At 45.3% G+C, this 24,951-nt stretch overlaps 1 protein-coding gene across 3 annotated transcripts; it reads right to left on the bottom strand.

Moving 5' to 3' along the window:
- Positions 1-7: 7 nt before the first annotated feature.
- HOMER3 (homer scaffold protein 3) lies at positions 8-24,543 on the bottom strand. 3 transcript variants are annotated; one of them, XM_056512656.1, is made up of 10 exons: positions 24,294-24,543; positions 14,922-15,068; positions 13,285-13,441; positions 11,820-11,951; positions 10,469-10,576; positions 8,435-8,556; positions 7,388-7,544; positions 4,235-4,345; positions 2,624-2,704; positions 8-212 (listed from the first exon to the last, which is right to left on the bottom strand). In XM_056512656.1, the coding sequence occupies exons 2-10, from the start codon at positions 14,933-14,935 to the stop codon at positions 24-26; spliced, it is 1,071 nt and encodes a 356-aa protein (XP_056368631.1). In that variant the 5' UTR covers positions 14,936-15,068; positions 24,294-24,543; the 3' UTR covers positions 8-23. The 3 variants fall into 3 exon arrangements, with proteins under 3 accessions (XP_056368631.1, XP_056368632.1, XP_056368633.1); XM_056512657.1 differs by having other exon boundaries at positions 24,100-24,329; XM_056512658.1 differs by lacking the exon at positions 24,294-24,543 and adding an exon at positions 23,142-23,211.
- Positions 24,544-24,951: the final 408 nt, after the last annotated feature.

The following is a 24,951-nucleotide window of genomic DNA, read 5'->3' on the forward strand; positions in this document are numbered from 1 at the left end:
GGGTGCCCCCGGGGTGCCCCCGCTCAGTTGCCCTCCAGCAGCCGGGCCAGCCCCTGGCGCAGCTCGCTGAGCTCCGAGATCTTGCCGTCCATGGTCTCGGCCGCCCGGCGCAGCTCCCCCAGCAGCCGCTCCCGCTGCCCCGCGCTCTCGGCCGCGCTCTGCTCCGCCAGCGCCAGCCGCTGCTGCAGCTCCGCGTGCCGCGCCTCCAGATCCTGCCGCGCCCGCCGACACACCGACGGACACACGGACACACCGACAGACACACCGACAGACAGACGGACACACGGACACACCGACAGACAGAGGCCCGCCGACACACCGACAGACACACGGACAGACAGACAGACAGACAGACACACAGACAGACAGAGAGACAGACAGACAGACAGACAGACAGACAGACAGACAGACAGACACACGGACACACCGACACACGGACAGACAGACAGACACACGGACAGAGAGAGAGACACACGGACACACCGACAGACACACCGACACACGGACAGACAGACAGACACACGGACACACCGACAGACAGACAGACACACGGACGGACAGACACACCGACGGACACACCGACACACGGACAGACAGAGAGACACACGGACAGACACACGGACACACCGACACACGGACACACCGACAGACAGACGGACAGACAGAGAGACAGACCGACACACATCGACAGACAGACAGAGAGACACACCGACAGACAGAGAGACACACCGACAGACACACCGACACACGGACGGACAGACACACGGACACACCGACGGACACACGGACACACCGAGAGACAGACACACCGACAGACACACGGACACACACAGAGAGAGAGAGACACACCGACACACGGACACACCGACAGACACGCGGACAGACAGAGACACACGGACAGACACACCGACACATGGACGGACAGACACACCGACGGACACACGGACAGAGAGACAGACACACCGACACACCGACACACGGACAGAGAGAGAGACACACGGACACACCGACAGACACACCGACACACGGACAGACAGACAGAGAGAGAGACACACGGACAGACAGACAGACAGAGAGAGACACACACACACCGACAGACACGCGGACAGACAGAGAAACACATGGACAGACACACCGACACACCGACACACGGACGGACACACGGACAGAGAGACAGACACACCGACAGACACATGGACACACGGACACAGAGAAAGAGAGACAGACGGACACACGGACAGAGAGACAGACACACCGACAGACACATGGACACACACACCGACACATGGACAGACACATGGACACACACAGAGAGAGAGACAGACGGACAGAGAGACAGACACACCGACAGACACATGGACACACACACCGACACACGGACAGAGACATGGACACACACAGAGAGAGACAGACGGACACACGGATAGAGAGAGAGACAGACATACGAACAGACAGACGGACACACAGACAGACACACGGATAGAGAGAGAGACAGACACACGGACAGACAGACACACAGACACAAACACTGCTCAGAGCCCCCAGACTGACCCACGGTGTCCCCTGAGAGTGTCACCCTGGGCCAGCTCTGTCCCCGAGCCCGGCCCTGCCCATGGGGACCCTCCCAGCCTGCTGGGACTGGCTCTGGATCATTCCCAGGCTGCTGGGATTGGCTCTGGATCATTCCCAGGCTGCTGGGGTTGGCTCTGGATCATTCCCAGCCTGCTGGGATTGGCTCTGGATCATTCCCAGGCTGCTGGGGTTGGCTCTGGATCATTCCCAGCCTGCTGGGACTGGCTCTGGATCATTCCCAGCCTGCTGGGATTGGCTCTGGATCATTCCCAGCCTGCTGGGGTTGGCTCTGGATCATTCCCAGGCTGCTGGGATTGGCTCTGGATCATTCCCAGGCTGCTGGGATTGGCTCTGGATCATTCCCAGCCTGCTGGGATTGGCTCTGGAGCCGTTCCTGGATCTTCCCAGGCTGGTGGGATTTGGTTTGGATCCTCCCAGGCTGGTGGGATTGGTTCTAGATCATCCCCAAAATCTAGATCATCAGTCCCAATTGGTGGGATTGGCTCTGGAGCTGCTCTGGATCCTCCCCAGGCTGCTGGGATTGGCTCTGGATCTCTCCAGCCTGCTGGGATTTGCTCTGGAGCAGCTCTGGATCCTCCCCAGGCTGCTGGGATTGGCTCTGGAGCAGCTCTGGATCTCTCCAGCCTGCTGGGATTGGCTCTGGAGCAGCTCTGGATCTCTCCAGCCTGCTGGGATTTGCTCTGGAGCAGCTCTGGATCCTCCCCAGGCTGCTGGGATTGGCTCTGGATCTCTCCAGCCTGCTGGGATTGGCTCTGGAGCAGCTCTGGATCCTCCCCAGGCTGGTGGGATTGGCTCTGGATCCTCCCCAGGCTGGTGGGACTGGCTCTGGACTGGCCCTGGATTGTCTCTGGCTCTGCTCCTGCCCTGGGATCCCGTGTGTGGCTCCAGATCTCTCAGTTTTCTCCCCCCAGACCCTCCTGCTGCTCCAGCCCAGCTCTGCTCCCACCCCCCAGCAGGAATCCAGCAGTGCTGGGGCTGGGAGGTGCCAGGACCCCCCAGGCTCTGCCCCAGCCCCCCGTGCCCCCCGTACCTGCAGCCTCTGCAGCGTCTCCTCGCGCTCGCCCTCGGCCTCCCAGCGGCCGCACCTCTGGCTCTTCAACATCTGGATCTCCTGGGGAGGGGGCCCAGAGCTCACATGTGCTGCACCCACATCCTCCTCTGCCCTTCTCCTCAGGATTTCACATTTTCTGTTCCTCACATCCTCCTCTGCCCTTGATTCCTTCGGATTTTTACATTTTCTGTTCCCCACATCCTCCTCTGCCCTTCTCCTCAGGATTTTACATTTTCTGTTCCTCACATCCTCCTCTGCCCTTCTCCTCAGGATTTTACATTTTCTGTTCCTCACATCCTCCTCTGCCCTTCTCCTCAGGATTTTACATTTTCTGTTCCTCACATCCTCCTCTGCCCTTGATTCCTCAAGATTTTACATTTTCTGTTCCCCACATCCTCCTCTGCCCATGATTCCTCAGGATTTTACATTTTCAATTTCTCACATCCTCCTCTGCCCATGATTCCTCAAGATTTTTACATTTTCTGTTCCTCACATCCTCCTCTGCCCTTGATTCCTAAAAATTTTACATTTGCAATTCCTCACATCCTCCACTGCTCTTGGTGCCTCCACATTTTACCTTTTCTGATTTTCTGATTTTCAAATCCTGTACTGCTGGAGGTGTGTTAAAATTTTTCTATATCTCAATTCTTGCACTGCTCTGGATTCCTGCAAATTTCAGCTTCTGTATTTCTCATATCCTGCACTACTGTTGATGCCTTCTTTCAGTTTTTCAAATCCTCTACTGCTCTTGATTCCTTAAGATTTTACATTTTCAATTTTTCAAATCCTGTCCTGCTGGTGGTGTGTTAAAATTTCAGTTTTTCTATTTCTCAGTTCCTCTCTGCCTTGAGATTTTAACTTTTGTATTTCTCAAATCCTGTACAGATGTTGATTCCTGCAAATTTCAGCTTTTGTATTTCTTAAATCCTGTATTGCTGTTGATTCCTTCAGATTTTACATTTTTCCATTTTTCAAATCCTCTACTGCTCTTGATTCCTTAAGATTTTACATTTTCAATATCTCAAATCATGTACTGCTGGTGGTGTGTTAAGATTTTAGTTTTTCTATTTCTCAATTCCTGTACTGCTCTTGGTGCCTTCAGATTTTAATTTTTCTCCTTCTCAAATCCTGCACTGCTCTTAATTCCTGTAAATTTCAGCTTCTGTATTCCTTAAATCCTGTATTGCTGTTGATTCCTCCAGATGTTAGTTTTCCTATTTTTCAAATCCTGTATTGCTGTTGGTGTGTTTAAATTTTACATTTTCTGTTTCTCAGTTCCTGTACAGATGTTGATTCCTTCAGATTTTCCATTTTCTCTTTTTCAAATCCTCTACTGCTCTTGATTCCTGCAAATTTCAGCTTTGCTATTTCTCAATTCCTGTACTGTTGGTGGTGAGTTAAGATTTTACCTTTTCTATTTGATTCCTTTAGATTTTACCTTTTCCATTTCTCAATTCCTGCACAGATGTTGATTCCTGCAGGTTTTACCTTTTCCATTTCTCAATTCCTGCAGGTTTTACCTTTTCTATTTCAATTTCTCAGATTCCATTTCTATTCCTGCTGCTGTTGGTGCCCTCAGGTTTCCCTCACCTCGTCCTTGGCCTTGAGCAGCAGCTCCAGCTCCTCCAGGGTTTGGCTCAGCTCCTCCTTGTTGTTGTCACTGGAGGAGTCCTGAGTGCCCTGAGACTCCAGCTCTGCCACCTGCAAGGGGATTAGTATTAATTATTATTATTAATGATTATTAATTTTTTTTTTTTCCCTCTGGTTTCAGTCAGAGGTGGGATTGAAGCACTAGAGGTGGAATTTTTGTGTTGGGACTTGGTTATTAATTCTTATTAATCTATAGTAAATTCTATATCTGTATCTATAATCACTATCACTAATCTGTGATAGTGATATCACTGATCTATCACTAATCTATCTCTATCAATCACTAATCTATCACTAAATTATCAGTAATTTATCACCAATGTCTCACCAATCAATTCCCAATCTCTCACCAATGTATCTCAAATCAATCCCCAATGTATCTCAAATCAATCCCCAATCTATCACCAATCTATCCCAAATCAATCACCAATCTATCCCAAATCAATCACCAATCTATCCCAAATCAATCACCAATCTATCCCAAATCAATCGCCAATCGATCCCCAATTGCCAATCGATCCCCAATTGCCAATCGATCCCCAATCAATCCCAAATCAATCACCAATCAATGACCAATCAATCCCCAATCTATCCCAAATCAATCACCAATCTATCCCAAATCAATCACCAATCTATCCCAAATCAATCACCAATCTATCCCAAATCAATCGCCAATCTATCCCAAATCAATCGCCAATCTATCCCAAATCAATCGCCAATCGATCCCCAATTGCCAATCGATCCCCAATCAATCCCAAATCAATCACCAATCAATGACCAATCAATCCCCAATCTATCCCAAATCAATGACCAATCAATCCCCAATCTATCCCAAATCAATCACCAATCAATGACCAATCAATGACCAATCAATCCCAAATCAATGACCAATCAATCCCAAATCAATGACCAATCAATCCCAAATCAATGACCAATCAATCCCCAATCTATCCCAAATCAATGACCAATCAATCCCAAATCAATGACCAATCAATCCCCAATCAATGACCAATCAATCCCCAATCTATCCCAAATCAATGACCAATCAATCACCAATCAATCCCCAATCTATCCCAAATCAATCACCAATCAATCCCCAATCAATTGTGAGTTCTGCAGCACTTCCAGCAAAGCTAAAAACAAGAAAAATGTTGCTGATCACAAAATCATTAAAAGCTAATTACCCAATTACAAAATAACATCTCTATTATTTATATTAATATTATTTATACTAACATTTATTTTACTAACATTTATTATACTAACATTTATTATACTAATATTATTTATTATAAATATTCATTATAAATAATTATTATTATTTATACTAGTATTATTAATACTAATATTTAACCTAATGATTACACACTGTGACCCACAGTGCAGCACCTGCTGCAAAATTAATTTAATTTTTAATTAATCCAACCAAAAACAACCACATAAAACCCAGACTGCAGGAATTCCCTGGCTCTACAGGTCTCTGGAATTCTCTGGAATTCTCTGGAATTCCTGGGAACCCACCTGGCTTCACAGCAGCTCCCACTTGGAAAAAGGGAAAAATAAAAAAAAAATAAAAATCCCTTTCTGCTCTGCCTGGATCAAGCCCAGAATCACTTTGTGGTTAAAAAAATTCCAATTCTGTGTTTTCTGCAGGAGTTTTGCTCCCCCAGCCCAGCACCAAAACTCCATTTACACCTCTGGGCAGAGAGCTCCAAAAAACCTCTGGAGCTGCTGAGCTGGAAGGGAAACCCTGAAAAATGCAAAATGAAAAACTCATCTGGGTGGGCTTGGATTATTCATGAGGAGGATTTGTTCTTAAAAGCCTGGAGGAAGATTTTAAAGGTAGCAGGGTTTTTTGTTTTAAGGCAAGAGACTTTTTTTTTTTTTTTTTTAAGGACAGGATTTTTTTTTTTTTTTTTTTTTTTTTTTTTTTTTTTTTTTTTTTTTTTTTTTTTTTTTTTTTTGTTTTGTTTGTTTGTTTGTTTGGTTTTTTTTTTGTTTGTTTTTTTTTTGGAGGTTCATCCCAAATCAGGACAGGGGGTTTGGGGGGGGCTCACCCCAAATCAGGACAGGAGATTTTTTGGGAGCAGGACAGGGGGATTTTTTTGGGGCTCACCCCAGTCAGCACAGGAGTTTTTTTGGGAGCAGGACAGAGGATTTTTTGGGGTTCACCCCAATCAGCACAGGAATTTTTTGGGGCTCACTCCAATCACCACAGGGATTTTTGGGAGCAGCACAGGGATTATTTTGGGGGCTTACCCCAATCAGCACAGGGATGTTTTGGAGCTCACCCCAATCAGCAGACACTTTCTGGAGCTCACCCCAATCAGCACAGGGATTTTTTGGGGCTCACCCCAATCAGCACAGGGATTTTTTTTGGGGTTCACCCCAATCAGCAAAGGGATTTTTTGGGAACAGCACAGAGTTTTTTGATGCTCACCCCAATCAGCACAGGGATTTTTTGGGGCTCACCCCAATCAGCACACACTTTTTTGGGGCTCACCCCAATCACCACAGGGATTTTTTTTGGGGTTCACCCCAATCAGCACAGGGATTTTTCAGGGCTCACCCCAATCACCACAGGGATTTTTTTTGGGGTTCACCCCAATCAGCACAGGGATGTTTTGGAGCTCACCCCAGTCAGCAGACACTTTCTGGGGCTCACCCCAATCAGCACAGGGATTTTTGGGAGCAGCACAGAGTTTTTTGATGCTCACCCCAATCAGCACAGGGATTTTTTGGGGCTCACCCCAATCAGCACAGGGATTTTTTGGGGCTCACCCCAATCAGCACAGGGATTTTTTTTGGGGTTCACCCCAACCAGCACAGGGATTTTTCAGGGCTCACCCCAATCACCACAGGGATGTTTTGGAGCTCACCCCAGTCAGCAGACAATTTTTGGGGCTCACCCCAATCAGCACAGGGATTTTTGGGAGCAGCACAGGGATTCTTGGGGCTCACCCCAAATCACCACAGGGATTTTTGGGGCTCACCCCAAGCAGCACAGGGATTATTTTTGATGCTCACCCCAAATCACCACAGGGATTTTTGGGGCTCACCCCAAGCAGCACAGGGATTATTTTTGGGGCTCACCCTGTGCCTCAGGCTCTCAGTCTCCTCCTGGTAGGCCAGCAGCTGCTTCTTCCACTGCTCCACGCTGGCGTTGGCCTCGTGCAGCGCCGCCACCAGCCGGCTGTTGTTGTCCTGGAGGCTGAAAAACTCAGCTTCCCACTGCACCTCACTGACAGAGCTGGGGACACAGCAGAGAGGGGGTTACATTTAATAAAAAAAATTAATTAAATGGGTTTTTGTTCGTGTGATTAACGCAGAAAATGGGAAAAAAAGAAAAATCAGGAAATTCTTCATATTCTCGGAGAACCTCAGTGTGGAAAATGAGGGTCACTTGCCTGATAGATTTTACAATTTAAAATTAAAATTAAAAAAAAAATAAAAAATTACATTTAAAGTTTTAAATTATATAGCTTTTTGTTTGTGTGACTAGCACAGAGAATGGTAAAAAAAAAATAATCAGGAAATTCTTCATATTCTCGGATTATTGGGCATCAGAACCTCAGTGTGGAAAATGAGGGTCACTTTCCTGATAGATTTTACAATTTAAAATTAAAAAAAAAAAAATCAAAAATTACATTTAAAGTTTTAAATTATATAGCTTTTTGTTTGTGTGACTAGCACAGAGAATGGTAAAAAAATTGGAAAATTGGGAAATGAATCCTGTGGAGGATTTGAGCAGCGAGCACAGGGCATCACTCAGGATAATCAGAAGACAGAAGGGCTCAGGAGCCTTTGGGATACCCAATCCCAGATCTGCAGCTGCGGGGCTGTGGGGCAGCCTCACCCCTCGGACAGACAGACAGCCTCGCCCCTCGGACTGACAGACAGCCTCGCCCCTCGGACAGTCAGCCTCACCCCTCGGACAGACAGACAGCCTCGCCCCTCGGACAGACAGACAGCCTCGCCCCTCGGACAGACAGCCTCACCCCTCGGACAGACAGCCTCACCCCTCGGACAGACAGACAGCCTCACCCCTCGGACAGACAGACAGCCTCACCCCTCGGACAGACAGCCTCACCCCTCGGACAGACAGACAGCCTCGCCCCTCGGACAGACAGACAGCCTCACCCCTCGGACAGCATCTTCCTGAGGCGCTCCCTGTCGCTGCCGCTCTCCACGTCGGCGCTCTGGCTGCGGAACAGCTTGTCCTCCCCGGGGCCGTTGGAGCCCAGCACGGGGCTGGGCAGCACCTGCGGGAGAGGGGAGCAGGGGCAGCACTGGCCAGAGGGCCACCAGCAACCCAGCACTGGCCAGAGGGCCACCAACACAGCACTGGCCATGGGGCCAGCAGCCAATCCTGCCTGTATGGGCCCTGGGGGCCACCAACCAACCCTGCACCAGCCAGGGGGCCAGCAGCTCAGCATTGACCCTGGAGCCACCAACCCAGCACTGGCCACGGGGCCAGCAGCCCAGCATTGACCCTGGAGCCACCAACCCAGCACTGCCCATGGGGCCAGCAGCCAGCCCAGCACCGGCCAGGGGGCCACCAACCCAGCACTGCCTGCACTGGCCCTGTGGCCACCAATCCTCCCTGCATTGACCCTGGAGCCACCAACCAACCCTCCCTGTACAGGCCCTGTGGCCACCAACCCAGCACTGGCCCTGTGGCCACCAGCAACCCTGCCTGCACTGGCCCTGTGGCCACCACAGCCCCTGACACAGCCCCAAACCTCAGCTGCTCTTCCAGGGCTTTGCTGAATTCCTGACGGATTTCCTGAAGGGATTCCATGAGGGGATTTCCTGAGGGGGATTTTCCTGAGGGGGGATTCCATGAGGGGATTTTCCTGAGGGGGGATTTTCCTGAGGGGGGATTTTCCTGAGGGTGATTCCATGAGGGGGATTCCATGAGGGAGGATTCCATGAGGGAGGATTCCATGAGGGGATTTTCCATGAGGGGATTTTCCATGAGGGGATTTTCCTGAGGGGGGATTTTCCTGAGGGGGGATTCCATGAGGGAGGATTTTCCTGAGGGGGATTCCATGAGGGGGATTTCATGAGGGGGATTTCATGAGGGGGATTCCATGAGGGAGGATTCCATGAGGGGGAATCCTGAAGGGATTTCCTCAGGGGGATTTCCTGAAGCTGAAATTCACACCCCAGATGTGAATTAGGAATTTTGGGAATGTCATTTCCCAAAAATGTGGGAGCACAAACAACCTCTGCCCCCATAATTTATCCCTTTCCATCCCCACATCCCTGCACAGCCCAGCAATGGAAGGAGCAGGAGTTTCATTTTCTGGGAATTAGGGCTGAGAAATGGGATGGGAACGGCCCTAAAAGGCCCCAGAGCTGCTATTTTGGGAATTCCCATCCCAAAAAACACGAGGGGAAAGCAGAACAGAAGGAGAAATGGAGGGAGGGCTGATGAAATTCCAGGAGATTGAATTCCAGATTTAATTGCAGGAGACAGCCCCGCTCCTGCGAGCAGCCACACATCAATAATTCAGAGATGGAATCGTTGTCTGGGATCTGCTGATGCTCAGAGCCCAAATCAGAGCTGGGGAAGTGGGAAATGGGGTGAGGGGAGAAAAATGGGAGAAAAATGGGGGGAAATGGAAGAAAAATGGGGGAAAATGGGAGAAAAATGGGGGGAAAATGGGAGAAAAATGGGGGGAAATTGCAAAAGAGCAAGAAAAGAAGGGAAGAAAAATGGGGGGAAAATGGAAGAAAAATGAGGGAAAAAATTGGGAAAGAGAAAGGAAAGAAGGGAAGAGAAATGCAAGAAAAATTAGGAAAGAAGGGAAGAAAAATGGGGGGAAAATGGAAGAAAAATGGGGGAAAAAATTGGAAAAGAGAAAGGAAAGAAGGGAAGAAAAATGGGAAAAAAATTGAGAATGAGCAAGGAAAGAAGGGAAGAGAAATGGAAGAAGAAATGGAAGAAGAAATGGAAGAAGAAATGGAAGAAGAAATGGAAGAAGAAATGGAAGAAGAAATGGAAGAAGAAATGGAAGGGAAACCTCATCTTTTCCCCTTTTCCCCACATTTTCCCCTTTTCCTGACCTTTTTTTTTCCACTTTTCCTCACCTTTTGTCCCCCTTTCCCTCACTTTTTTTCCTATTTTTCTCCTTTTTTCCCTTTTTCTCACTTTCTCCCCAGCCTTACCTGGTGGGATGTGATGCTCAGGGCAGGGTTGGTCAGCTCAGTTTTATCCTGGGATTTCTCCCTGGCCACACGAGCAGCTTCCTTCACCTCCTGGAATTTCTCTGCAAACTGGGAGGGGAAGGAAAAAGTCACTGGGAATGTTCTGGGAATGGGGAATGGGCTCCTCCCTTTCTGCAGAACCATTAAAATTGTTTTTATTTATCTTAAATGGTAAAAATCCCTGGAATAACCCCAGAATTTGGCACTTGGAAACAGGGCCTGCAGCACCATTTAAAATGGTTTTAAATTTCTCTTAAATGGTAAAAATTCATGGAATAACCTCAGAATTTGGCACTCAGGGCTCTGGGTTCAGGGTCTGTAGCAACATTTAAAATTATTTTTAATTTCTCTTAAATTCTTTTTAATTCAGGGAATAACCCCAGAATTTGGCACTCAGAAACAGGACAAGGAGAGCCATTTAAAATTATTTTAAATTTCTTTTAAACAATAAAAATGTGGAATAACCCCAGAATTTGGCACTCAGGGCTGTGGGTTCAGTGTCTGTAGCACCATTTAAAATTATTTTTAATTTCTCAGGTGTCAGGACTCTCACCTAGACAGGTGTCAGGGTCTCACCTGTACCAGGTGTCAGGGCTTCACCTGTGCCAGGGTCTCACCTGCTCAGGTTTCTCTCAGGTCTCACCTGAGCCAGGTGTCAGGGCCTCACCTGTTTCAGGGTCTCACCTGAGCCAGGTGTCAGGGCCTCACCTGTTTTGGGGTCTCACCCATGCCAGGTGTTAGGGTCTCAGGCTCTCACCCATTTCAGGGACTCACCTGTGCCAGGTGTCAGGCTCTCACCTGTTTTGGGGTCTCACCTGTGCCAGGTCTCAGGCCCTCACCTGTACCAGGCTCTCACCCGTGCTAGGTCTCAGGCTCTCACCTGTCCCAGGTGTCAGGCTCTCACCTGCCCAGGTATCAGGCTCCCACCCATCCCAGGCTCTCCCCTGTGCCAGGCCTCAGGCCCTCACCTGTCCCAGGCTCCCACCCATCTCAGGCTCTCACCCGTGCCAGGTGTCAGGCTCTCAGCTGTACCAGGCTCTCACCCATTTCAGGTTCTCACCTGTACCAGGTGTCAGGCTCTCACCTGTCCCAGGCTCTCACCTGTGCCAGGTCTCAGGCTCTCACCTGTGCTAGGTGCCAGGCTCTCACCCATCCCAGGCTCTCACCTGCCCAGGTACCAGGCTCTCACCTGTACCAGGTGCCAGGCTCTCACCTGTACCAGGTATCAGGCTCTCACCCATCCCAGGCCCTCACCTGTACCAGGTGCCAGGCTCCCACCCATCCCAGGCTCTCACCCCTCCCGGGCCCTCACCTGCGCCAGGTGCTGCTCGGAGGCGAAGCCCAGCCCATAGACCGTGTTGGCTCTGCTGTCCGCCCACTGCCCGAACTTCTGGGAGGTTTTGGTGAAGGTCATGTTGGGGGTGATGGTGCTGTTGATGATGGCCTGGGGACGGACAGCACGGTCAGGGACGGAGGGGATTGATCGGGGATTGATCGGGGATTGATCAGGGTTTGATCTGGATTGATCGGGGGACTGATCAGGGGATTGATCGGGGATTGATCGGGGATTGATCGGGGATTGATAGGGGACTGATCAGGGGACTGATCAGAGAACCAGGGGATCAATCAGGGAATCAGTCAGGGAATCAATCAGGGAGTCAGGGGATCAGTCAGGGGATCAGTCAATCAGGGGATCATAGGATCAATCACAGAATCAATCAGGGAATCAGAGAAACATAATCAGGGGATCTATCAGGGGATCAGGGAGTCAGGGGATCAATCAGGGAGTCAAGAGATCAATTAGGGGATCAGAGTACTGGGGAGTCAGGGGATCAATCAGGGGATTGATCAGATAACCAGGGGATCAATCAGGGAATCAATCAGGGAGTCAGGGGATTGATCAATCAGGGAGTCAAGGGATCAATCAGGGAATCAGGGAATCAGATAATCAATCAGGGGATCAGATAAACAGATAATCAGGGAATCAATCAGGGGATCAACAGGGAATCAGATAATCAGAGAAACAGATAATCAGGGAATCAATCAGATACTCAGAGGATCAGAATCAGGGGAGTGAGGGAATCAATCAGAGAATCAATCAGGTGATCAGAGAAACATAATCAGGGAATCAACCAGGGAATCAGCAGATCAATCAAGGGATCAATCAGGGGATCAAAGAATCAGAGAAACAGATAATCAAGGAATCGAATCAATCACGGAATCAGAATCAGGGGATCAGAGAATCAATCAGATAATCAGGGGATCAATCAGGGAATCAATCTGATTATCAGGGATCAATCAGGGCATCAGGGAATCCACCAGGGAATCAGGGTTTTCTGGGAGAACAGCTGAGGTATTTTTTTTTTTTAAACCTGCTTTTTGGGGGGAACAACTATTATTTTTGGGGGGGGAACAACTATTATTTTGGGGGGGAACAACTATTATTTTGGGGGGGGGGAACAACTATTATTTTTGGGGGGGGGAACAACTATTATTTTTGGGGGGGGGAACAACTATTATTTTTGGGGGGGGGAACAACTATTATTTTGGGGGGGGAACAACTATTATTTTGGTGGGGGGAACAACTATTATTTTGGTGGGGGGAACAACTATTATTTTTGGGGGGGGAACAACTATTATTTTGGTGGGGGGAACAACTATTATTTTGGGGGAGAAAAACTATTATTTTTGGGGGGGAAAAACTATTATTTTTGGGGGGGAAAAACTATTATTTTTGGGGGGGAAAAACTATTATTTTTGGGGATGTGTGCAGCCACCTTGGCCCCGCCCACGCTGATGATCCTGTACACGCCCCGCGTGGCATCGTAGAAGTAGGAGACGGTCAGGGCGTGTTTGCCCGCGGGGATCCAGTTCCTCTTGGTGGCCGGGTCGATCTGGAACACGTGAGCCCGGGTGCTGAAAATGGGCTGCTCCCTGCAGGGGACAGAGATGGGTCAGAGGGAGAGAGAGCCAAAAAACGGGGGAGAGAAATCCAAAAAATGGGGGGAGAGAAATCCAAAAAATGGGGGGAGAGAAATCCAAAAAATGGGGGGAGAGAAACCCAAAAAATGGGGGGAGAGAAACCCAAAAAATGGGGGGAGAGAAACCCAAAAAATGGGGGGAGAGAGATCCAAAAAATGGGGGGAGAGAGATCCAAAAAATGGGGGGAGAGAGATCCAAAAAATGGGGGGAGAGAGATCCAAAAAATGGGGGGAGAGAAATCCAAAAAATGGGGGGAGAGAAATCCAAAAAATGGGGGGAGAGAAATCCAAAAAATGGGGGGAGAGAAGGGAGAGAAATCCAAAAAATGGGGGGAGAACAGGGAGAGAGATCCAAAAAATGGGGTGAGAACAAGGAGAGAGATCCAAAAAATGGGGTGAGAGAAGGGAGAGAAATCATAAAAATGGGGGGAGAACAGGGAGAGAAATCATAAAATAACAGGGTGAGGGACAGGGAAAGAGAAATCCAAAAAATGGGGTGAGAGAAGGGAGAGAAATCATAAAAACAGGGGGAGAGAAGGGAGAGAAATCCAAAAAATGGGGGGAGAGAAATCCTAAAAATGGGGGGAGAAAAGGGAGAGAAATCGTAAAATAACAGGGTGAGGGACAGGGAAAGAGAAATAATAAAAATGGGGTGAGAGAAGGGAGAGAAATCCAAAAAATGGGGGGAGAACAGGGAGAGAGATCCAAAAAATGGGGTGAGAGTGGGGAAAAAAAAGTAAAAAATGGGGTGAGAGCAGGGAAAGAGAAATCACAAAAAAACAGGGGTGAGAGGGACAGGAAAAGAAAAATCACAAACAGGGATGAGAGGAAAGGGCAGGAAAACAAAAATCCCCAAAAAATCAGGGGTGAGAGGGACAGGAAAAGGGAAAACAAAAATGGGGGTGAGAGCAGGGAAAGAGAAATCACAAAAAATTGGGGGTTGAGAGATAAGGGACAGGGACAGGAAAACCAAAATCCCAATCAGGGATGAGAGGGAGGGACAGGAAAACAAAAATCACAAAAGGACAGGGGTGAGAGGGACAGGGAAAGAAAAATCACAAACAGGGATGAGAGGAAAGGGCAGGAAAAGAAAAAACTCAAAAAAACACAGATGAGAGGGACAGGAAAATAAAAATAAAAAAACAGGGGTGAGAGGGACAGGAAAAAAAAAAAAAAAGTCATAAACAGGGATGAGAGAAAAGGGCAGGAAAACAAAAATTCCAAATAGGGATAACGGGGACAGGGAAATAAAATCCCCAAAAAACAGGGGTGAGAGGGACAGGAAAAAAAAAAAAAAACAAAAACAAAAAAAAAAAAAAGCAGATTCAGATTAATTTTCCAGGTTCTGTTTCCACATGGATCATGATTTATCTTGGGGGGAAAGAAAAAGAAAAAAAAAAAATTTAAAAAAAAAAGGGATTTTCAGGATTTACCGAGCTGTTGACATTTGTCACTGGGGGCAGCAGGCCACAGTGGGTGCAGGTTTTGGGGTGCAGTTTTTGGGGTGTCCCCTCCTCCTCAGGGCTCTCTCAGCTGCTCTGAGGCTCCTTCCCAGCTCTGCCTCCACAGGGATTCATTCCCTGGAGATGGAAAAAAAAATAAAAATCCAGCAATTATTCCCTGTTGGGTCCTTGGAAAGTGAGAATTTCAGCAGAGCCTGTCCCAGCTGAAAGAATCCCTTCATTTCATGGATATTTAATGGATATTCACTATATGAACCCCATCTTTTAATGGATATTCACTAAAAGAACCCCATCCTTTAATAGATATTCACTAAAAGAACCCCTTCTAATGGATATTCACTAAATGAACCCCTTTTAATGGATATTCACTAAAAGAACCCCTTCTTTTAATGGATATTCACTATAGGAACACCATCTTTTAATAGATATTCACTAAAAGAACCCCATCTTTTAATGGATATTCACTATATGAACCCCATTTTTTAATAGATATTCACTAAATGAACCCCATCCTTTAATAGATATTCACTAAAAGAACCCCATCTTTTAATGGATATTCATTAAATGAATCCTTTCTTTTAATGTATATTCACTAAATGAACCCCTTCTTTTAATGGATACTCATTAAATGAACCCCTTCATTTCTATTTGAGTGGATAATCCCTACAAGAATCCCTTTTTTAAAATGGATATTCACTATAAGAACCCCTTCATTTAATAGATATTCACTAAAAGAATCCCTTCATTTCTATTTCAGTGGATATTCCCTACAAGAACCCCCTTTTTTAAATGGATATTCACTAAATGAACCCCATCCTTTAATAGATATTCACTAAAAGAACCCCATCTTTTAATGGATATTCACTAAATGAACCCCTTTTAATGGATACTCACTAAATGAACCCCTTCATTCCTATTTTAGTGAAAAATCCCTACAATAACCCCTTTTTTTAATGGATATTCACTATAAGAACCCCTTCATTTAATAGATATTCATTAATTGAACCCCATCATTTCTATTTCAGTGGATATTCCCTACCAGAACCCCATCTATTCACTGTAAGTACCTCATTTATTGGATATTCACTATAAAAATTCACTATAAGAACCCCTTTTAGTGGATATTCACTAAATGAACCCCATCTTTTAATGGATACTCATTAAATGAACCCCTTCATTTCTATTTTAGTGGATAATCCCTACAAGAATCCCTTTTTTAAATGGATATTCACTAAATGAACCCCATCCTTTAATAGATATTCACTAAAAGAACCCCATCTTTTAATGGATATTCACTAAATGAACCCCTTCATTTCTATTTCAATGGATATTCCCTACAAGAACCCCCTTTTTTAAATGGATATTCACTATAAGAACCCCTTCATTTAATAGATATTCACTAAAAGAATCCCTTCATTTCTATTTCAATGGATATTCCCTACAAGAACCCCCTTTTTAAATGGATATTCACTAAATGAACCCCATCCTTTAATAGATATTCACTAAAAGAACCCCATCTTTTAATGGATATTCACTAAATGAACCCCTTCATTTCTATTTCAATGGATATTCCCTACAAGAACCCCATCTTTTAATGGACAGTCACTAAATGAACCCCATCCTTTAATAGATATTCACTAAAAGAATCCCATTTTTTAATAGATATTCACTATATGAACCCCATCTTTTAATGGATATTCACTAAATTAATCCCTTCTTTTAATGGATACTCATTAAATGAACCCCTTCATTTCTATTTTAGTGGATAATCCCTACAAGAATCCCTTTTTTAAATGGATATTCACTATAAGAACCCCTTCATTTAATAGATATTCACTAAATGAACCCCTTCATTTCTATTTCAATGGATATTCCCTACAAGAATCCCTTTTTAAAATGGATATTCACTAAATGAACCCCATCCTTTAATAGATATTCACTATATGAACCCCATCTTTTAATGGATATTCACTAAATGAACCCCTTTTAATGGATACTCACTAAATGAACCCCTTCATTCCTATTTTAGTGAAAAATCCCTACAAGAACCCCTTCTTTTAATGGATATTCACTAAAAGTATCCCATCATTTAATGGATATTCACTAAATGAACCCCTTCATTTCTTTTTTAGTGGATATTCACTACCAGAACCCCGTCATTCAATACATGAACCCCATTTTTTAATGGATATTCACTAAATGAACCCCTTTCAATGGATATTCACTAAATGAACCCCATCATTTAATGGATATTCACTACAATATATGCATTATTTTAATGCATATTCACTAAAAGAGCCCCATCATTTATTGGATATTCACTGAAACCCCAGTGGCAGCAGCAGCAGGGGAAACAAGGGATGGTCTCACTGATTTTTGGGGATGGTCTCACTGATTTTTGGGGATGGTCTCACTCACTCATTTTTGGGGATGGTCTCACTCACTCATTTTTGGGGATGGTCTCACTCACTCATTTTTGGGGATGGTCTCACTCACTCATTTTTGGGGATGGTCTCACTCACTCATTTTTGGGGATGGTCTCACTCACTCATTTTTGGGGATGGTCTCACTCACTCATTTTTGGGGATGGTCTCACTCACTCATTTTTGGGGATGGTCTCACTCACCCATTTTTGGGGATGGTCTCACTCACCCATTTTTGGGGATGGTCTCACCCATTTTTTGGGGATGGTCTCACCCATTTTTTGGGGATGGTCTCACCCATTTTTTGGGGATGGTCTCACCCATTTTTGGGGATGGTCTCACCCATTTTTGGGGATGGTCTCACCCATTTTTGGGGATGGTCTCACTCCATTTTTGGGGATGGTCTCACTCCATTTTTGGGGATGGTCTCACCCATTTTCGGGGATGGTCTCACCCATTTTCGGGGATGGTCTCACCCATTTTCGGGGATGGTCTCACTCCATTTTTGGGGATGGTCTCACCCATTTTTGGGGATGGTCTCACCCATTTTTGGGGATGGTCTCACCCATTTTTGGGGATGGTCTCACCCATTTTTGGGGATGGTCTCACCCATTCCCCTCTTCCCCAGGTGTTCCTGAGCTCCCTGAGCAAAGACCCAAATGGCTTCTCCTGGCAGGGAAGGTTTGGGGAGGATCCAGAGATCCAGAAAAGGTCTGGGGAGGATCCAGAGATCCAAGGAAGGTCTGGGGAGGATCCAGGGAAAGTTTGGGAAGGATCCAGAGATCCAAGGAAGGTCTGGGGAGGATCCAGAGATCCAAGGAAGGTCTGGGGAGGATCCAGGGAAGGTTTGGGGAGGATCCAGGGAAGGTTTGGGGAGGATCCAGGGACACAGGAAAGTCTCAGGAATATTTAGGGAAGATCAAGGGAAGTCTCAGGGAATATTTAGGGAGGACAAAGGAACACAGGGACCCAAGAAAGGTTTGGGGAGGATCCAGGAAAGTCTCAGGGAATATTTAGTGAGGACCCAGGGAAGGTTTGGGGAGGATCCAAGGATCCAGGGAAAGTTTGGGGAGGATCCAGAGATCCAGGGAAGGTTTGGGGAGGATTCAGGGAAGGTTTGGGGAGGACACAGGGACACAGGAAAGTCTCAGGAATATTTAGGGAGGATCCAGGAAAGTCTCAGGGAATATTTAGTGAGGACCTAGGGAAGGTTTGGGGAGGACCCAGGGAAATCTCAGGGAATATTTAGTGAGGATCCAGGGACTCAGGGATGGATCAATCATTTCTGATCCCTGCCCTGAGCCCCCCTCAGCCATCAGGAGGACACAGAGCTGCTCCTGCTCTCATTTCCACCTCTCCTCTCCCCATGGGAATCCACGTTCCTGCATTTCCTCAGGAGCAGCTTTACCACCAGTGAGAAAATCGGGATTTGTGCCCCAAATTCTCGGGCTGAGCAGGGCCAGGGGAGGTGGGGACACAGTGGCACAGGTGGGGACACCTGAGGGGACACAGGTGGGGACAGATGGCAGCAGCAGCAGGATCTGCTGGGAGGGCAGGAGAGCTGCCAGGGCCTGAGCCCAGCACTAAACCCAGCACTGACTAAACTCAGCATTAACTAAACCCAGCACTGACTAAACTCAGCATTAACTAAACCCAGCACCAAACCCAGCACTGACTAAACCCCCCCTGCCTGTGGAATGAACACTGATGTCACACACGCTGTCCCCAAGTGTCCCCAGGTCTCTGCCCAAATCCCCCAGGGACAGGGAGGGGACACAGAGGGGACACAGAGAGGGGCTGGCACAGCAGGGACACCCCAGAGCACAGGAATGAGAGTGAGCAGGGAAAAAAATGAAATAAAAGTGAGCAGCACAGGAATGAGAGTGAGCAGGGAAAATGAGAGAGAGTAGGACAAAATGAGAGAGGATTTGAGCAGCCCAGAAATGAGTGTGAGTAGGATTAAAATGAAATAAAAGTGAGCAGCAGCAGGATAGAAATGGAATGAGAGTGAGCAGGAGAAATGAGTGTGAGCAGGACAGGAATGAGAGTGAATATGAGAGCAGAAATGAGTGAGAGCAGCACAGAAATGAAGGAGAGTGAGGACAGAAATGAGTGTGAGTGTGAGCAAGACAGAAATGAGAGTGAGCAGGAGAAAAATGAGTGAGAGCAGGGCAGGAATGAGAGCAGGATAGAAATGAGTGAGAGTGAGCAGGAAAAAAAGAGTGAGCAGGACAGGATAGAAATGAGTGAGAGCAGAACAGGAATTAGTGTGAGTGAGAGCAGGACAAAAATGAAATGAGTGTGAACAGCACAGAAATGAGAGTGAGCAGGACAGAAATGGAATGAGTGAGAGCAGGACAGGAATGGAATGAGTGAGAGCAGAGGAGAAGTGAGTGAGAGCAGGAGAGAAATGGAATGAGAGTGAGAGCAGGACAGAAATGAGAGCAGCACAGAAATGAGAGTGAATATGAGAACAGAGACAAGTGAGCAGCACAGGAATGAAATGAGAGTGAGCAGGACAGGAATGAGAGAGCAGGACAGAAATGGAATGAGTGTGAGCAGGAAAAAAATGGAAGGAGTGTGAGCAGGACAGGATAGAAATTAAAAGAGAGTGAGAAGAGGACAGGATGAGTGAGCAGGACAGGGATGAAATGAGAGCAGCCCCAGAGGGAGCCCCAGCCCTGGCCAGTGGCCACGCTGAGTCAGCTGAGAGCCCAGCCAGGCTCTCCCTGCGAGATAAACCCCAAAATAACCCCTAAATAACCCCAAAACAACCCCTAAACAACCCCCAGAAAACCCTTAAAATAACCCAAAACAACCCCCAAAAAACCCCTAAAATAACCCCAAAAAAAACCCTAAGATAACTCCAAAACAACCCCAAGAAAACACTAAAATAACCTCAAAACAACCTCCAAAAAACCCCCCAAAAAAAACCCAAAACCCCAAAAAACCCCCAAACCCCCCGAGCAGCAGCAGCCAGGCTGGGTCTGAGCCCGGAGCTCCCAGAGGCAGAACTGGGGCACGGGGAGATCCCAAAATTCCCCAAAATCCCCCCAAATCCTCCTGCTCCTCCCCTCCCCCACGCTGCTTGCTTGGCTTTTATCTCTGCTGCTGTCAGTCTGTCTGTGTCTGTCTGTCTGTGTCTGTCTGTCTGGCAGGGGAAATGGGGCGCAATAAATTAAATCATAAAGGAAATAAATTATAATTAATAAATTAAAAGTCACTCCTCAGCTCCTTCCCCCTCTGCTTTTCCTCACCCTGCCCAAAATTCCCACCACTGGCTCTGTGGTAAAATCCAGGATATTCCAGGATATTCCAGAATATTCCAGGATAATCTAGAATATTTCAGGATCCAGGATAATCCAGGATATTCCAGGATATTCCAAAATTCCACCCCTGGATGCTGAACAGCAGAAGTGCTTTGGGAATTAAGTTTGGGAAATTGGATTTTTCCCATCACAAAGTTTGGAAATACGATTTTTCCCATCCTAAAATTCGGGGAAAATTGATTTTTCCCATCCCAAAGTTTGGGAAGTAAGAATTTCCCAATCCCAAAGTTTGGGAAGATGCATTTTTCCCATCCCAAAAAGTTTGGGAATGCACATTTTTTCCATCCCAAACTTTGGGAAAACTGATTTTTCCCATCCCAAAAATTTGGGGAAAATGGATTTTTCCCATCCTAAAGTCTGGGGAAAACACATTTTTCCTGTCCCAGAGTTTGGGAAAACTGATTTTTCCCACCTCAAAATCTGGAAAAATAGATTTTTCCCATCCCAAACTTTGTCAAGACACATTTTTCCTATCCCAGAGTTTGGGATGACAGATTTTTCCCATCCCAAATGCAGCAATTAAAAATTAAAAAAAAAATAAAAATAAACAAATCAAACCAGGCTGCAGCTCAGGAATTTTAAACATCTCAGAAAATCCCTCCAGCAATGGGAAAAAGAGAAATGGAAAATACAAAAATATTTCTCCAACACTCTGTGCCTCTCTCTGCAAAGCCCCTCTAAATTTTTGCTATTTTTAATAAATATTTTATTATATTAGCACTATATTATATTATTACTCTATTCTATTCTAACAAGTTTATTTTTCTATAATATATTATATTATTCTATTCTATTCCATGGGAAAAGTCCCCTAGATTTTTTTTAATAAATATTTTATTAATTTTATTATTACTCTATCCTATTATTCTATCCTAACAAGTTTATTATTCTATAATATACTATATCATTCTATTCCATGGGAAAAGTCCCCTAGACTTTTTTCTTTTAATAAATATTTTATTAATTTTATTATTACTCTATTCTATTATTCTAATCTAACAAGTTTATTATTCTATAATATATTGTAGAAATATATATATATATTTAATATATATATATATTTATTTATTTCCCTTTCCTGGGAAAAGTCCCCCAGACTTTTCTTGCTATTTTTAATAAATATTGTATTATAACTCATATTATTACTCTATTCAATTATATTACTCTATTATATCATATTTTTAATATATTCTATTATTCTATGTTTACTGTATATATTACATTATTATTATTATTATTATTATTATTATTATTATTATTATTATTATTATTATTATTATTATTATTATTATTATTATTATTATTATTATTAAATATTTTTGCTTTTTTCCCTCTGTCCTTGCCAGAGCTCCAGGATCACAACCCTGACCAGGACAGTGACCAAATTAATTTGGGATAAACTCATTATGGCTCCAATTAAAGTCAGTAAATTGCACCTCCCTGTGCAATATAAATATATAAATAATATATATTATAATATAAATGAATATATTTAATATATTTATATATTGAATTTATATTTGATAATCAGCACCTACCTCAGCATTGAGAATTTACCAATATTGAGAATTTTCAGGGCAGAAATGAGGAATTTTTGGGGGTGGAAATGAGGAATTTTTGGGGGTAGAAATCAGGAATTTTTGGGGGTAGAAATCTGGAATTTTTGGGGGTAGAAATGAGGAGTTTTTGGGAGCAGAAATGGGGAATTTCAGGGTGGAAAGGGGGAATTTTTAGGGGTGGAAATGAGAAAGTTTTGGTGTGGAAATCAGGAATTTTTGGGGGTAGAAACTGGGAATTTTTGGGGGTGGAAAGCAGTTTTGAAAGCGGTTTTGAAGTGGAAATTAGGAGTTTTTGGGGTGGAAATCAGGAATTTTGGGGATGGAAATGAAAGATTTTCAGGGTGGAAATGAGAAAGTTTTGGTGTGGAAATCAGGAATTTTTGGGAGCAGAAATGGGGAATTTTTGGGTGGAAATGAGGAATTTTTGGGGGTGGAAATCAGGCGGTTTTGAAGTGGAAATCAGGAATTTTTGGGGTGGAAATGAGGAGTTTTTGGGATGGAAATGAGGAGTTTTTGGGAGCAGAAATAGGGAATTTCAGGGTGGAAAGGGGGAATTTTTGGGGGTGGAAATGAGAAAGTTTTGGTGTGGAAATCAGGAATTTTTGGGGGTAGAAATGGGGAATTTCTAGGGGTGGAAAGGGGGAATTTTGGGGGTAAAAATGAATTTTTTTGGGTAGAAATGTCCAGCTGAGCAATGGTTAATTACACACTGAGGTTAATTACAGACCAATGTTAATTATTACAGACCTGCACCCCAACATTTGAACCCTGGGCAGGGACCCCAGAGCTGAGCAGGATTTTAGTCTGGGTTTAACAAAACCTCTCCTGGAGGAGTTTGTGCAGAATTTTTGCAGAGTTTTGACAGAAATGGGATTTAACCTGGATCCTGTGCCAGCTTCAAAGGAGTTTCACATTTCTGTCACTTCTGATCCCTCCCCGAGCTCGGCCTGACTGATTTATCTAGGGAGGCAAAAAGGGATTTTTTTTAAAGGAAAAATAAAAAAAAAAAAGGAAAAATAAGAATAAAACAAGAGGAAAATAAAAATTAAAAAGGAGGGAAAATAAAAATTAAAAAGGAGGGAAAATAAAAATTAAAAAGGAGAAAAAAACAAAAATTAAAAAGGAGAAAAAAGCAAAAATTAAAAAGGAGAAAAAAACAAAAATTAAAAAGGAGATAAAATCAAAAATTAAAAAGAGGAAAAATTTAAAAAAAGGAGGAAGAATAAAAATAAAACAACAGGAAAATAAAAAAAAAAAGAGGGAATAAATTTTTTTTAAAAGAGGAAAAATAAAAATAAAAAGGAGGAAAAATAAAAATAAAAAGGAGGAAAAAATAAAAATAAAAAGGAGGAAAAAAAATTAAATAAAAGGAGGAAAATTTTTTTTAAAAGGGAAAACTTTTAAAAAAGGAAAATAAAAAAAAAGGAAGAGCAGCCCCCAGGAATGTTTTTCACTCCCTCCTGCCCTGCCAAGTTTTGGGGGAATTTTCTGTCAGCCCCAAAGCCTCGATTGCACCAGAAATTCACAGCAAAGTCCAAAAAGTTCCGGGAGTGAAACTTGGAACAAATTAAACCCAACCCAAGCTCCCAAATCCCCAACCCCGCAGAATTCTTTCACTTTTGGGCAAAATCCGACTTTAAACCCCCCGGAAAATCCAACCAGGATCCATTTTACCCAATGGCAGAGTCACAACAAACCCGACAAAATCCCGAATTTTTCAACTCCTGGAAAAGTTTCGGCGGCTCCAGTTCTCCCAGTTTGGATTCCCACACCAGCAGAGCCTTTCCCCGGTATAAAAGAGAATTTTAAAAAGTTGCAGCACCTCGCAATCGCTCACCCCAAAAATAAACGGCGAGGCTGAACTTCCCAGAGAGAAAAAAAAAAAAAAAAAAGAACAAAACCAACCAAGCCGCCATTTAACCCTTTAATTTCCTTCTCCGCTGCCTTTAAAAGCGGCTCGGTGGTGGATAAGGAAAGCAAAGGAAAAGAAATAAAAATTAAAAATTAAAATCAACCCCCGGGCGGTCTCACCGCGTCCCCGCCGGGTCCCGCTGCTCTCCGGCCGCCGCCTCCTCCTTTTTTTTTTTTTTTTTTTTTTTAAATTTTTTTTTTTTTTTTCCCCTCTCCCTTCCTCTTTCTTTCTGTCTTTCTCCGGATCCGGATGCTCTTTAAATTTCCTCCGGAATTTCACTTTGAAGCGCTGCAGCTGCTGCGGGGAGGGAGCGGGGCCGGGCGGGGCAGGGCAGGGCAGGGCGGGACCGGGACCGGGAATGGGAATGGGAACGGGAATGGGAATTGGATCGGGAATGGGACCGGGACTGGGAATGGGACCGGGAACGGGAATTGGATCGGGAATGGGACCGGGAATGGGAATGGGAATTGGATCGGGAATGGGACCGGGAGATGGAACGGGACCGGGAATTGGATCGGGAATGGGACCGGGAATGGGAATTGGATCGGGAACGGGACCGGGAATGGGAGCGGGACCGGGAAAGGGAACGGGAATTGGATAGGGAACGAGACCGGGAATTGGATCGGGAACGGGAATGGGATCGGGAATGGGACCGGGATCAGGAATTGGATCGCGATCGGGAATGGGATCGGGAACGGGACCGGGAGTGGGATCGGGAATGGGAATTGGATCGGGAACGCGATCGGCACCAGGAAAAGGAACGGGAATGGGAGCGGT

Source organism: Oenanthe melanoleuca, chromosome 28 (genome assembly GCF_029582105.1).
Source record: "Oenanthe melanoleuca isolate GR-GAL-2019-014 chromosome 28, OMel1.0, whole genome shotgun sequence".
Lineage (NCBI taxonomy): Eukaryota > Metazoa > Chordata > Aves > Passeriformes > Muscicapidae > Oenanthe > Oenanthe melanoleuca.